A 16,410-nucleotide genomic window follows, 5' to 3' on the forward strand; every position below is an offset into this window, starting at 1 on the left:
ATCGTGGTTACATACCCCAACATGCATGATTTATGTATTAAGTATACAATGCCCACATTGCAAAGATTATAAAATGATACTAGAGTTTGTTAGAATATTGCCCTTCTTTTATCAAAAAACAGTTTGGAAAGTAACAAAATACAAGCTAATAAAATAAACTACCACTAGAACCACTCCTCTACGTACAACTTACCTAAAGTCTTTGTGTTTGCTAGAAGAGCCTCCTCATAAGACAGTATATAGTAGAGCACCAAAAGCTGTGCTGTGATACTGAAATGCTGATTAAGGCGGATGTTGTCACCCTGGAGGTAATATTACAAATACTCTGAAATACTTTGAATTTCATGAGTGCTTTTTTTTTTCTTGATAGTAAAAGAATCAAAATAGACTATCCAGCATTGCTGCTCCTAACTCAGGTAAAACAAGAGAAATGTTGCTTTGTGTGTATTAAACTCAAAAAAACAACATGAAATCTGAGACGGCATGAGAGATGAAAGGCAACATGCTTAAGTGGTCTTTAAGATAAGACAAAGAAAAGACTTCAGCTACTACTCAATAGCAAACCCATCAGGCTGCTTCTGAAAGACAGGAGTCCCAAGTATTATATGAAATTACCATGAAGAAAGTAACTCCTAAATAAGACATTGTATACTTAAATATATTTGTGAAAAATGCAACTGTTTTTCCCTTCTAACTAACTGGGGAAAAAATACTTTCATCAAATTTTCCCTAAATGAGCCAGGAGCGGTGGCTCATACCTGTCATCCCAGCACTTTGGGAGGCCGAGGCAGGCAGATCACCTGAGGTCAGGAGTTGGAGACCAGCTGGCCAACATAGTAAAACCCTGTCTCTACTAAAAATATAAAAATTAGCCAGGCGTGGTGGCACGTGCCTGTAACCCCAGCTACTCAAGAGGCTGAGGCATGAGAATCACTTGAACCCAGGAGGCACAGTTTGCAGTAAGCTGAGATCGTGCCACTGCACTCCAGTCGGGGCAACAGAGTGAGACTCTGTCTCAAAAAAAAAAAAAAAAATTCCCCCTAAATTAAGGTAGGTATATCTTAGATTCCCAGGATGCTAAACAAACCTATGCTGAATATCTTGAAATCCCACACAGTACTTGATCAAATACACAATCTCCAGGGAACCCTTTTAGACTTTAAAGTGAAACTTAAAAAAAAAAAAAATTATTGGCCAGGCGCAGTGGCTCACACCTGTAATCCCAGCACTTTGGGAGGCCAAGGTGGAAGGATCACTTGAGGTCAGGAGTTCGAGACCAGCCTGGACAATATGATGAAATCCCATCTTTACTAAAAATACAAAAACTAGCCAGTTGTGGTGGCACGTGCCTGTAGTCCCAGCTACTCAGGAGGTTGAAGCAGGAGAATCGCTTGAACCCAGGAAGCGGAGGTTGTAGTGAGCCGAGATTGCCCATTGCACTCCAGCCTGGGTGTCACAGCGAGACTCCAGTCTCAAAAAAAAAAAAGGCCAGGCACAGTGGCTCACATCTGTAATCCCAGCACTTTGGGAGGCTGAGGCAGGTAGATCACCTGAGGTCAGGAGTTCGAGATCAGCCTGGCCAACATGGTGAAACCCTGTCTCTACTAAAAATACAAAACATTAGCCAGGCGTTGTGGCAGGCGCCTGTAATCCCAGCTACTCGAGAGGCTGAGGCAGGAGAATCACTTGAACCAGGCCGACAGAGGTTACAGGGAGGAGGAGGTTGCAGTGAGCCAAGATCGCACCACTGCACTCCAGCCTGGGCAACAAGAGTGAAACTCCATCTCAAAGAAAAAAAAAAAAAAAATCTTACACAAGTGCCTGTTTAACAAACTACTTGGAACTAATACCATTCTTTTAATTTTTACAGGTGATCTAAAGAAATTTAATCTAATTTTAAATTCAGAACTACCTAGAAGTCCTCTGATAGGAAAATAAAAATATGGGTTAAGTAAGAAGAACTAAAAGAAAAATAAGTTAATAGTATAAAAGAACCACTATTTTACCCCAATGACTCCTTGGAAAATATTGAGTATCTCCTGTTCTGTCACTGGCTGATTTGTGGCTTCTGGATTAGATTTCGACGCAGGAGTAAGTATAGAATTTATGTACACATCAATCAAAGGAAGTAATTGAGGATGAAGTGGAGTAGAGGTTTCACACAGCTGTCTATAAATCCAATCCTAAGAAAGAATGTTATAGACACTGAATTAATTGTGGCAAAAAGAAAAACCAAGCAAAATTATAAAAGTACATACAGTTTTACATGAATTATGAATCAATAAAACTCACTATTAACTTTTGGCAGTTCCAAATATATTATCTAGTATCATAACTGCCTTTGACTTTAAAATATGAACTACCTTTATATCTGTATCATCTTAGGTGCAACCCTCCACTAGAAGCTTGCCTTTCGGTTTAATCTATTCGTTTTTAAGTAGTGGGAAAAACATTTTACGTCCCTACCATATCTGTATTTAGAGCAGCACGTGTGTCGTCATGGGAGAGCTCACATTAGATAGGAATTTGGAGAGAGAGAGACAGGTCCTTCACAGCAAACCCTCAGATAGACTAAGAAAGTGTCTTTGACAAGCACTTACAGGAGACTATCACTTAACTATCGCTGGATGGAGGACATGCAAAATATTGGGTGTGCATGTGAACTCTTAATTCTTAGCTATTTTACTTACTAAAAATATAAAGCAGAAGATGCAATCTGGCTAAATCACTAAATCACAAAAAACAAGGGACAATTAAAAGTGATATATCATGCATGTATTATTCACTGTTCTTTGTAAATATCTGAAAAAGTTTCAGTCTACTTTACCTCCTGGGTCTTAAGACCTTCTCTTCAGAGGGCCTTTTAACTTGTTAGATATAGCCAACTAAGACAAATCAAAACATGTCAAAATTCTAAGTTAGGTGTGAGGTGTCCTTGTGACAAATCAACAAATACCAGTCATGGCAACTTCCCCAATTTGTAAAACAAAACCAGGTCCACTGCAGTGTCTCACACCTGTAATCCCAACACTTCGGGAGGCTGAAGTAGGAGAACTGCTTGAGACCAGGAGTTCAAGACCAGACCAGCCTGGGCAACATAGCGAGACCCTGTCTCTACAAAAAAAACACTTTTCAAAGCCAGGTATGAGGCCAGGCATGAGGGCTCATGCCTGTAATCCCAGCACTTTGGGAGGCCGAGATGGGTGGATCACGTGAAGTCAGGAGTTTGAGACCAGCCTGGCCAACATGGTGAAACCCTGTCTCTACTAAAAATTAAAAAAAAAAAAAAAAAAAAAAAAAAGCCAGGAGTGGTGGCTCGCACTTGTAGTTCCAGCTGCTTAGGAGGCTGTGGCAGGAAGACTGCTTGAGCCCAGGAGTTTGAGGTTACAGTGAGCTATGACAGCCTGGGCGACAGAGTGAGACCCTCTCTTTAAAATAAAATTAGAAAATGGCAGTTTCTAAGTTTTAATGAGATAGCCATGTGCCACTATTGAGAATTTAAATGGAGTATTATGCATTTTGAAAATCTTACATTGTTTTAAAAATCTGAAATTACTATATAATTATATAATTATGATTACTATCCCTAATTACTATACTTATATAAATGACTAGTAACTTAGCTTAATACCACACATTTCCTACACAAAACCCACAATAAAGGCCTACAAACTGAAATACAACTGAGGAGAAAGCATTAATTTAGGTTGTTCTTTGAAATATAAATTTAGGCCAGGCACAGTGGCTCACACCTGTAATCCCAGCACTTTGGGAGGTTGAGACGGGCATATCACTTGAGGTCAGGAGTTCGACACCAGCCAGCCAACACAGTGAAACCCTGTCTCTGCTAAAAATACAAAAATTAGCCAGGCGTGGTGGCACACACCTGTAGTCCCAGCTACCTGGGAGGTTGAGGCAGGAGAATCACTTTAACCCAGGAGGCAGAGGTTACAGTGAGCCAAGACTGCACCACTGCACTCCAGCCTGGGTGACTGAGCAAGACTCTATCTCAAAAGAAAAAATATATATATATAAAAATGTAGGGGCATGCTTTTATTTTATTTGTTTTATTTGTAGGGGCATACTTTTATTGACACTTTGTGCTTGGTAAAGGAACGGCTCCTGAGAAGCTGGTAAATACAATGAATAGGCAAAAATCCAGTAATGTTGGCACTCAGGTTGCTGGTAACAGGGACCCGAACTGCATGAGCTGTGACAACCTAAAACGGAAAAATAGTATTAGTAATATAATAGAACTAAATATAAAATTATTTTGAAAGAGAGATTAGTAAGTAGATTGTCAACACCTAATACAAGTGTGGTCCCTAGAAATGAATGATGAAAATAAATTATTACATGTTTTAATTGTCTTTGAATGCTGAGGAAATGTACATTTAGGGATTTATATAATTCCCTAATTTTTTGTTTATAAACATAGATACATACACAGTGGTGTGATAAGGTAAAAAAATAAAATAAAATTTTGAAGCATACAATCTGGGCTCAATAACTTTGAAGAAGTCATTTATCTTCTGAATCTTTTTCACATCTACAAAACAGGACACTGCCATACCTGCCTCAAAGCATTGTTACGGGGGGAAAATATTCTTTTTGGAAAAACATCATATGAACTATAAAGCAACACATAAATATAAACAGAAATATTTATTCTCAGTATGTCATGCATAGGCTCTAATTGTCTTTTAAAGACCCTCTTCAAAGTTGTCTTCCAATTGGTTCAAATTTAAAGATAAAAAATAACTTATGATTCTCCCACATGCTGTGTGACTATTTGTAATTCAGGAGTATATGTGCATATGCGTGTTGAGGGTGGGAGGGATAGTAAAATATAGAAATAAAGATATTAATAGCCATGAAAAAGCAACTGGCTGGGTGCAGTGGCTCACGCCTGTAATCCCAGCACTCTGGGAGGCTGAGGTGGGTGGATCACCTGAGGTCAGGAGTTCAAGACCAGCCTGGTCAACATGGTAAAACCCCATCTCTACTAAAAATACAAAAATTAGCCAGGCGTGGTGGTGGGCACCTCTAATCTTAGCTACTTGGGAGGCTGAGGCAGGAGAATTGCTCCAACCCAGGAGGCAGAGGTTGCAGTAAGCTATGATCATACCACTGTATACTAGCCCGGGTGACAAAGTGAGATTAAAAAAAAAAAAGAAATGAAAAAAATCCTTAGGCTTATCCATGGACAAAAGTGCTAAGGCTAAAGAAGAACATGTTAAGTATAAGAAATTTAGACTCTAGCCTGTAATCTAGTTAGAAATGAATTTTACAGCCTCAAGGTTTAAATAGGACTTCATTTTATCTTTCTCCAGACACATTAAAACAATTACCCCTTGAGATGCCCTACCAGCAACATCTAAGAGTATTCTCCTAAGTATCTACTCAAAGTCTCCAAAAATATATAAATTCAAAAGATGCTTTGGTATGTTATGACTAGTTTTAAAACTGTATTTTAAATGGATTATTCTTTAAGAAAGTTTCAAAGATGAAATAAATCATCATGAGTTTAAAAAGAAAAAAGACCATATTATTTTCTTAAGGTAAGACACACAAGTTTTCTCCCAAAGAATATTGTAAAAGAAAGTTAAATAAGTACCTAAGAATAAAAAGAAATACCTGCTCAGTAAAAATTTCCTGTGTGAAGATTGTCTTCATCCTGCTCAAGGAGCTTGGCTTAATTACAATCTAAAATTACCAAAAGAATTCCAACAGCATGTAAAAATATATGAAACACAATTTATTCTAGGGAACTTATCTAAAATGGCTGTGATACACATAAATGTTCAAATGTTCAAGTACTCTACTCTGTTTTAGAAATGCTTTCCCAAACCCAACATTAAAGTGTTAATACTCAGAAACAGAACCAATATAAAAAGCACTTAATAAATACTATTATTGGCATTTTCAGTCGGTTGGGGGAAACAGATTATTTACTACATGGAGCTGGGATAGCTGCCCCTCTGTGAGGCCAAGAGAAATATGTGTGTGTGTGTATGTGTGTGTCTGTATATACACACACATACACACACAAATATATGTATATATGTATATATACATATAGACACACATACACTTTTTGTACATATCACACCATGCACCAAAACAAACTCCAAGTAGATTAAAATGTTCAAATGTAAAACATGAAGCCACCCAAAAAACTAGAAGAAAATATAAGTGACCACTTATATAAACCCAAGAAAGGAAAACATTTCTAAGCATAAGAGCAAAACAGAAAACACAAAAAGAACATTTACAGCCAGGTGCGGTGGTTCACGCCTGTAATCCCAGCACTTTGGGAGGCTGAGGTGGGCAGATCACAAGGTCAGGAGATTCAAGACCATCCTGGCTAACACAGTGAAACCCCGTCTCTACTAAAAATACAAAAATTAGCCGGGCGTGGCGGCATGTGCCTGTAGTCCCAGCTGCTGGGGAGGCTGAGGCAGGAGAATGGCATGAACCCAGGAGACGGAGCTTGCAGTGAGCCGAGATCGCGCCACTGCACTCCAGCCTGGGCAACAGAGCAAGACTCCGTCTCAAAAAAAAAAAAAAAAAGACATTTAATATACTACATAAAAATAATAATGATAATAATTTCCACATGGCAAAGTTAAATGGCAAAAAAGACTGGAAAAAGTCAATTATAACATATTGAACTCTCCACTTTTAAAGATACTATAAGATATGTCACTGATTTAATATTACAGTAGCTTTTCAAGAAAAAAGTAGGAGTTGGAACACTACCACTTTCATATTACATGTCAACTGTAAAATGAATCCCAATTTCAATATTGGGTAAAATATACATCTTGAAATATATGAAGTAAGATGTATAAGGCATAATGACATATCTTTCCTTTTGAGTCAGTGAAAGAAAAAAATAAATCAAAGTCCCTACAGGAAAATTAGGATACTGATAAGCTTTTCACAAAAGAAGTAAGCCAAAACACATAGATTTTAAATACTAAAGTTTCACTAGTAATCAAAAAATTCAAACTAAGTGACACCACTGTTCATCAACCAAATTTGCAAAGATTAAAAAAAAATAGTAATGCTCAGTCATGTAGAAAGTTTAGGAAAACAGGAGTTCTTACTAATGATAAGAGTTAAACTGATACAATCATTCGAAAAGATAATATGACAGTACTCATGAAACACCTTAACATAGTCATACCGTTTTCCTTAGCAATTAATTACCTTCTAGAAATTTGCCCTAAGAAAATGATCCAACAGATGTATGAAGAGATACGTGTGGGTGCCTATGTGTGTATTTACATAAACAAGGATATTCCTCTAAGCATTATACAGAAACTAGAAAATCTACATGGGAAATAATAAGGGACCTATTAAGAAGATCAAACAATGGACTATAAGACAATGCAGTCATTAAAAATTATACTGTATTATAATATTTATTGATATGAGTAAATGCTCATCATATATTAGTTTTTTTAAATTACCAAATATGTACATCACTTTAAAGAAAGAACAGACATCAGAATATTAATAGCAGTATACTAGGTATCTCTGAATCATGGAATTATAAGATATCTTTCCCTTTTCTGTGCTTTCCAAGGTTTTTGCATGAGTATCTATTATTTTAGTAAATAAAGGTTTCAAAATGCATTTTTTTCTAAGCGCTCTTGATAAAACTTCTATTAAACAATTAAAATTACTTAAATGAAAACAATCTATTTACACTACAACAAAATGTCCAGCTTAGAAACACCTTTTTTTTTTTTTTTTTAGAAAGAAGTTAAAAGAAAATTACCTTCATCCCCAAAGTGGAACAGACCAAGTCAATGATAGCACTAAGCTGGTTGCTGTGAAAGTACATAGCCACCAATAATAACATCTCCCCAAAAGAAGCAGAGACGCCTGAAGTACTGTCAAAACAAAATAGGAAATATGAATTTTCCAAAGAGAGAAGAAGAAAAGCTTTCTCAACTAACTAAATCAAATTATCTTACCTCTCAAAATACGCTTCTTCCTTTATCATCCAACTTAGCCACACCACCATCAGCTGCTCCTGTTCAGGTGTACTATATAAAATATACCAGAATGTCACTGGTTTCAATTAGATATACTAGTATATGAATAAAAAGCATTCTGAAGTTATTTTTGGTAGAAATTATTTTTCCTGCCCTATTTTCAAGTATCAAGTCAAATTAAAGGCTTGCTGAATTGGGCCATTAATTGTCATTGAGGTATGAAGTAATTCTAGAGCTCAAGAATGAGGACCTTTGCTTTTTTTCATGGATCCCCTCTCAAAGTCTTAGTTACTGCCTTCACAGGTTGGAAAGAGTAAGCTTCCTCACATTCCTCAGAAAACAAAGGCCCCTTGGGATTAACCTGTTAAAACAACTATACAACAGCTGATACTTATTTCATATAGAAAAAAATCTAGTGTTAACACTTAAGCATCAAAATATCACAAACTGAGTGCCAAACAGTAATGAGCAGTCCATCTTTTGGAAAAATGAAATTTAATTTATAGAAACCTTATGAGTAGATTTCAAAGTTACAGAGAAACAAATGATCACTAATCATGGAAAAAAAGGCACTCACAGGCTCACCAGATATGAAAAATGGCTATAAAAATACAATGACTTTTCTCTGAGACAATGTCTTGCTCTGTCGCCCAGGCTGGAGTGCAGTGGCGCAATCATAGCTCACTATAGCCTCGACCACCCAAGCTCAAGTGATCCTCCCACCTCAGCCTCCCAAGTAGCTGGGACTACAGGCATGCGCCACTGCATCCAGCTAATATTTTTTATTTTTAGTAGAGGACAGGTCTCGCTATGTTGCCCAGTCTGGTCTTGAACTCTCGAGCTCAAGTGATACTCCTGCCTAAGCCTCCCAAAGTGCTGGAATTATAGAGGTGAGCCAGCATGCCTAGCCCAACAATGACTTTTTAAAGGGAATTCCTAAATTCTGAGATGGAGTTTCACTCTTGTTGCTCAGGCTGGAGTGCAGCAGCGCAATCTCAGCTCACTGCAACCTCCGCCTCCTGGGTTCAAGCGATTCTCCTACCTCAGCCTCCTGAATAGCTGGGATTACAGGTGTCTGCCACCACACCTGGCTAATTTTATATATTAAAATATTTAGTAGAGATGGGGCTTCACCCTGTTGGCCAGGTTGGTCTCGAACTCCTGATTTCAGGTGATTGACCCGCCTTGGCCTCCCAAAGTGCTGGGAATACAGGCCTGAGCCACCACGCCCGGTCTAAATTTTAATTGAAAAGTACAAGCTGACGTTGACTTGTGAAAATTTTTTCACCAATCTCTTTCCACTTCAGTGCAGTAAAAATAGATGCAACTAAAAGCAAATGAAAAGTATGCTTCTTCTATTACCAAAAGCTAAGAAAATAAAAAAGGTCATTCTCAACTATACCTAAACCATATAACAAATAATAAAGGGTTATGTAGTAGAAAGATTACAGCCTTTACAGCCTACCACATCTGAGTGAGAATCCCATCTCTGCTAATTACTGGTAGTGTGATCTTGAAGAAGAAACACAAATAATCTTTCTTTTTCTTTTTCACTGTAGCTCTCAAACGTTAAGAACTTTTTTTTTGTATTTGAGAAGAAGTTTCGTTCTCGTTGCCCAGGCTGGAGTGCAATGACACAATCTTGGCTCACTGCAACCTCCGCCTCCCGGATTCAAGAGATTCTCCTGCCTCAGCCTCCCGAGCAGCTGGGATTACAGGTGCCCACCACCACACCCAGCTAATTTTTTATATTTTTAGTAGAGAAGGGGTTTCACCATGTTGGCCAGGCTGGTCTCGAACTCCTGACCTTTAGGTGATCCACCCACCTTGGCCTCCCAAAGTGCTGGGATTACAGGCGTGAGCCACTGTGCCTGGCCTATCTTAAGGACTTTTAAGTATCTTTCTAAACATTAGTTTTTCTATCTATAAGATATGGACAAAAATAACTTATAAGGCTGGGCACAGTGGCTCTTGCCTGTAATCCCAGCAATTTGGGAGGACAAGACAGGAGGATAGCTTGAGTCCAGCAGTTCAAGACCAGCCTGAGCAACAAAGTGAGATCCCATCTCTACAAAAACATTTAAAAATTAGACAGGCATGGTGGCACATGTTTGTAGTGCCAGCTACACGGGAGGCTGAGATCGGAGGATTTCTTGAGCCCAAGAGGCCAAGGCTGCAGCGAGCCCTGATTGTGCCACTGGACTCCAGCCTGCAAAACAAAGCAAGATCCTATCTAAAAAAAAAAAAATACCCTATAAGAGTAATGAGTATTTGAGATAATGTTTAGAAAGTACTTCAAGTAAAAAGAAAAGAAAGAATTCATGTACCTAATTTTACACCATCCTGAAACTCCATTAAAGCTACATTAAAGGGATTTTCTTAAAAGGCATAAACGCATAAGATATTGAGGAGAGACAACACCACAAAATATTGGAAGCTAGAGAACACATAGATAAGTGGAAATGGACTTAGCAGACCTGAGGAAGCAAAATGCTAAACTGGTAGAAGAGAAAACCCATCCATTTTATACCACGGAATTCCAAAAGGGCTCAGGCTACTCCAGGCAGTTCCAGGACTGAGAGTGAAGACAGACTAAAATTAAGAGGTTGACATTCTATATAAGTAGTAGACCTCCAAATCACCTCCTGCATTCTGCACAACTAGAAGAATACCCTTCCCTCAGCAGAGAGAAGACTGGAGATTTATTGTCTGGAGGTGGTAAAATCACGCGTCTGAATTAAGGGACAACCAGGTATATCTGGAGCACCATTATGAAAGTAGGAGAATTAAGTAAATGATTATACTGCAAGCTAATATCTACCAGCCCTTAACCCTCACTCTTTAACTTTGTTTATGGGTTTCTGTATAGGCCTTCCCTCTCCAGGCCAGACAATAATCTTTAGAACTCTGATCAGCCCAAGAGTTTCCCAAAGACCCACTTATGCATTAGAGGTTCTAATATGCTTTTTCATTTCCAAGTCTTAAATATGAACAATCGGCCAGACATGGTAGCTCACACCTGTATCCCAGCACTTTGGGAGGCCAAGGCAGGCAGATCACCTGAGGTCAGGAGTTTGAGACCAGCCTGACCAACATGGAGAAACCCCATCTCCACTAAAAATACAAAACTTAGCTGGGGGTGGTGGCGCATGCCTATAATCCCAGCTACTTGGGAGGCTGACACAGGAGAATCACTTGAACCCGGGAGGCAGAGGTTGCGGTGAGCTGAGATCACACCATTGCACCATGGGCAACAAGAGCAAAACTCCGTCTCAAAAATTATATATATATGAACAATAAATATTGGCTGGGTGTGGTGGCTCACACCTGTAGTTGCAGCACTCTGGGAGGCAAAGGCAGGAGGATCACCTTAGGCCAGGAGTTCAAAATCAGCCTGGGCAACAAAAGTGAGACCCCATCCCTACAAAAAACTTTTAAAAATAAGCCAGGTGTGGTGGCCCACACTGGCCACTTGGGAGGCTGAGGTGGAAGGATCTGTTGACCCCAGAAGTTCAAAGCTGCAATGAGTTATGACTGTACCACTGCGTTTGCCCTGAGCAAGAGAGAGAGCCCCCATCTCTAAATAAATAAATAAATAGAAATTTAAAAATAATAATAAATATTAAGTATCTGAGAAAAACTTCTAATTTTAAAAACAGAGACCAAAAAAAGGCAGGGAAAAAAAGCAACTTAGAGAAAAGAAGCAACACAAATAATAAAATCTCTTCAAAATCAGTATGACTAATATCAAAGAAATTATGCTATAATGAACCAATAGACACTACAAAGAAGAAACATTCAGAGAGCCAAAAAAGCGCTCTTAGAAATTAAAGACTGAATAGGAATTGAAGATAAAGTTAAAGACAAATCCTAAAAGGCAGAATGATTTTTTTTTTTTTTTTTTTTTTTTTTTGAGATGCAGTCTCGCTCTATAGCCCAGGCTGGAGTGCAGTGGCGCAATCTCGGCTCACTGCAAGCTCTACCTCCCAGGTTCACGCCATTCTCCTGCCTCAGCCTACAGGACTACAGGCGCCCACCACCATGCCCGGCTAATTTTTTTTTGTATTTTTTTTTGCAGAGATAGGGTTTCACCGTGTTAGCCAGGATGGTCTCGATCTCCTGACCTCAGGTGATCCGCCTGCCTCAGCCTCCCAAAGTGCTGGGATTACAGGCATTAGCCAGTGTGCCTGGCCATTTTGCTTCTTCAGAATGGGTATGTGTGAAGTAAATTCTTTTTGAGACTGGGTATTTCTGAAAATATCTTTGTCCTACTTTGACACCTGATTGATAGTTTGACGGGGTATGGAATTCTAAGTTGGAAATAATTTCCTTTCAGGACTTTGAAGGTGTTGCTTGTCTTCTAACTTCCAGTGTTGTTAGGAAGTCTGACATTCTGATTCCTGGTCCTTTGTGTGGCCTATTCGTTTTTAATATGGAAACTTGTAGGATTAGTTTTTTATCCCCAGGGTTTTGAAATTTCTGGATGATATGCCTTAGTCTGAGTCTCTTTTTGACTATTGTCCTAGGCATTCAGTAAGCCCTTTGAACCTGGAAACTCATGTCCCTCAGTTCTAGGAAATTTTCCTGAATTAATTTGTTGTTAATGTTTTCTTCTTGGGTGTTCTCTGTCTAAACCCTCCTTTTATTTGGAATTGGACTTTCTGAAATGATTGTTGTATTTTCTTATCCTTTCCTCTTTTCCTTCCCCTCATCTTGTTCTACTTTTTAGAAAACAGCTTTATTGAGATGTAATATATGTACCATAAGATTTACCCAAAGTGTACAACTGAGTGGTTTTTAGTGTATATACAGAGTTACGCAACCACCAACACAACAGAATTTTAGAACCTGTTCAGCACTCTAAAAATAACTTGCTCATTCTAAGACCAGGTACAGTGGCTCACACCTGTAAACCCAGTGGTTTGAGAGGCTGAGGTGGGAGGACTGTTTCAGGCCATGAGTTTCAGACTACCCTGGGCAACATAGCGAGACACTGCCTCTTAAAAAAAAAAAAAAAAAATTCTCCAGGGATAGTGGAACGTGCCTTAGTCCCAGCTATTCAGGAGGTTCAAGCAGAAGGATCACTTGAACCCAGGAGTTCAAGGTTACAGTGAGCTATGATTGTGCCACAGCACTACAGCCTGGGTGAAAGAGCTTAAAAAAAAAAAAAAAAGAGGCTGGGCACGGTGGCTCACACCTGTAATCCCAGCACTTTGGGAGGCCGAGGCGGGTGGATCACGAGGTCAGGAGATCGAGACCATCGTGGCTAACATGGTGAAACCCCGTCTCTACTAAAAATACAAAAATTAGCCAGGCACGGTGGCCGGCGCCTGTAGTCCCAGCTACTCGGGAGGCCGAGGCAGGAGAATGGCGTGAACCCGGGAGGCGGAGCTTGCAGTGAGCCAAGATATGGCACCACTGCACTCCAGCCTGGGCAACAGAGCCAGACTCTCTCAAAAAAGAAAAAAAAAAAAAGAAAGGATAGGTTTTCTTTTTAATTTTTTTTTTTTTAAACAAAGACAGGAGTCGCACTATGTTGCCCTGGCTGGCCTCGAACTCATAGCCTCAAGCAATCCTCCCGCCTCAACCTCCCTAGTAGCTGGGACTACAGGTGTGAGCCACCACGCCTGGCTAAGATGATGATATGAGATATAAGAAACAGGAGATCCAACAAAGGAGAGATGAAGCAAGTCTCCAAAATGATGGTGAAGGTCAATCCCAGGATGAGAGCTTTGTACTACCAGGTATAGCTGGTAACCATTTCAGACCAAAATGCTCCTGAAGAAATCTCCTCAAGAAGATGAAACTCACAGACTATCTAATGAGTCAAAACACCTGGAGAGAAGATTTAGGCTGGCAGAGAGTTTGAGGTTACATGAATGGTACATACAACACCAAGAAAGTTAAAAGCAAAAAACAAAAACATAGGATAAATATTAATCCAAAAAAAACACAAGTTTTACAAGGAAGTAAAAAATAATCATATACTGCATGGTTTAGTTCTCAGTAGTGCTTACATAATCATAACAACTATATATTGATCTAATCTAAATTATAACCATACTAGGAGAATGAGAGGATAGGAAAGACATGTATGGATGTGTTTAGGACAGGGAGAAAAAAGACACAGAACTAATTTCTCATCTTTCATACTGGGAACTCAACAAAAAATACCTAAAAGCAAAAATCAAGAGGTATCAAATACAAACATATTATTACAGATGTAGCAGTAAAACACAAAATAAACAGCTAAAAGAATTGAAAGACACTGCCTCTAAAAAAGGTGAAATAGGAAGGAGAGAAGGAAGGACTGCTATTTGCCTTAACAAATCCTGAAGAACTATTTTGACTTCTTTAAACAATGTACATATGTAAGATAAATAAAATGAATCAGATGCTACTGATACCCTTATTTTAAAAAAATACAAATAAGCTGGGCCAGTGGCATACACCTGTAGTCCCAGCTACTTGGGAGGCTGAGTCAGGAGGATTACTTGAGGCCAGGAGTTCAAGGCTGCACTGTGCTATGATCATACCCATGAACAGCCACTGTACTCCAGCCTGGGCAACAAAGCTAGACCCCTTTTCTTAAAAATTGAAAAAAAAACAAAACTACAACTGTCCACACCTAGACCAGCTTTTGTAGAAAGCTCTTATCTAATGCTATACAATTTTATTGAGTAAATAAAAGTAAACCTTGAGAAAATGGAGCAACTTATATAGTTAGGTACCTGACAAGTGTAGAAAAGGCCAGTAGCATACAAAAGGAAAGTGAAACAAAGCGAACCCCAGCTGGCGTAGCAGGAGGACGGCTCGTCATCAACTGCAACAATTGCTCAGCTTCTTCTTCAGTTGGTCTAAAAAGGAATACATCATTAGGCTTTACATTTTTAGTTGGGATGAAGAAGAAAAAGTGAATTTTTAACCTTTTAGTTAAAAATTTTAAACTTTATAATGATACCTTGCTATTTATAAAATCTTTAACATCTCAAGTTGCCAAATGCAAAACTGTTGAGAAATTACAACTACAGTGTTTTACGGTGGACACAAATACAGGCAGGTCCTCCCTTTGCCCTGTAGTGTGAGACCATAAAAATGACCATGCAAGCTGAAATCATGCAACACAATTTTAATAATCAATGGTGAAAAGTATGGTTGTACTCTATCTAGCCTTTAAAATTTTTGTCAAAACATTAAAAACTCTGTTGATTATAATGCATAAGGAATTTTTTTTTTTTTGAGACAAGGTCTTGCTCCGTCGCCCAGGCTGGAGTGTAGTGGCAGGATCAGAGCTCACTTCAGCTTTGACCTTCCAGGCTCAGGTAATCCTCCCACCTCAGTCCTCATGTAGCTAGGACCACAGGTATGCGCCACCGTGCCCAGCTTATTTTTTTTAGTAGAGACAGGGTTTTGCCATGTTCCCCAGGCTGGTCTCAGACTCCTGGGCTCAAAAAATCCACCTCCCTTGGTCTCCTAAAATGCTGGGATTACAGGTGTGAGTCACTGTACCCAGTCAGGAATTTTTTTTTTTTTAATGGTAAAACTAATATTTTTATAGTACTCTAATTGAAAATATTAGAAACATTGGGAATTAAACTGTTTTCTTTCTTTCTTTTTTTTGAGACAGAGTCTCGCCCTGTTGCCCAGGCGGGAGCGCAGTGGCACAATCTCGGCTCACTGCAACCTCTACCTCCTGAGTTCAAGCAATTCTCCTGCCTCAGACTCCTGGGTGCTGCGACAACAGGCACACGCCAACATTCCCAGCTAATTTTTGTATTTTTAGTAGAGAGAGGGTTTCACCATCTTGAACAGGTTGGCCTCGAACTCCTGACCTCACTGATCCGCAAGCCTCGGCCTCCCAGAGTGCTCAGATTACAGGTGTAAGCCACCGTGCCCAGCCTTAAAGTTTTTTATTTCTTCGTAAAGACTTTATCAAGAGTAGTTTAAACAGCCTTTGCCTCCTTCTTTTTTTTATGTTTTTTGTTTTTGTAGCAATGGAGTTTCACTCTTATTGCCCAGGCCGGACTGCAATGGTGCAATCTCAGCTCACCACAACCTCCACCTCCTGGGTTCAAGTGATTCTCCTGCCTCAGCCTCCTCAGTAGCTGGGATTACAGGCATGTGCCACCACACCCAGCTAATTTTGTATTTTTAGTAGAGACAGGGTTTCTCCATGTTGGTCAGGCTGGTCTCGAACTCCCAACCTCAGGTGATCTGTCCGCCTTGGCCCCACAAAGTGCTGGGATTACAGGCGTGAGCCACTGCGCCTGGCCTATGCTTTCATCTTTATTGGCCAACTGTCTCTTCCAATTATCTGTTTTTGGAATATAATGTTCCAAAAACTGTTTCCATGTTTTGGAACATGAGTTTCTTATGGAGAGAAAGGAAGCAATACAGGTTG

General features: G+C 39.3%; 1 protein-coding gene across 5 annotated transcripts in view; it reads right to left on the minus strand.

The window, feature by feature from the left end:
- Positions 1-16,410, minus strand: part of INTS2 (integrator complex subunit 2) — a 62,488-nt gene that overhangs the window by 24,190 nt on the left and 21,888 nt on the right. For all 5 annotated transcript variants that reach the window (XM_054457137.2, XM_063655632.1, XM_063655631.1 and 2 more), the window contains 7 exons: positions 14,741-14,866; positions 7,989-8,060; positions 7,790-7,904; positions 5,638-5,706; positions 4,086-4,220; positions 2,007-2,183; positions 194-302 (listed from right to left, as the gene is read on the minus strand). In XM_054457137.2, the coding sequence (XP_054313112.1) occupies positions 194-302; positions 2,007-2,183; positions 4,086-4,220; positions 5,638-5,706; positions 7,790-7,904; positions 7,989-8,060; positions 14,741-14,866 (803 nt within the window). The remainder of the gene's footprint in view (positions 1-193; positions 303-2,006; positions 2,184-4,085; positions 4,221-5,637; positions 5,707-7,789; positions 7,905-7,988; positions 8,061-14,740; positions 14,867-16,410) is intronic.

Source organism: Pongo pygmaeus, chromosome 19 (genome assembly GCF_028885625.2).
Source record: "Pongo pygmaeus isolate AG05252 chromosome 19, NHGRI_mPonPyg2-v2.0_pri, whole genome shotgun sequence".
NCBI lineage: Eukaryota > Metazoa > Chordata > Mammalia > Primates > Hominidae > Pongo > Pongo pygmaeus.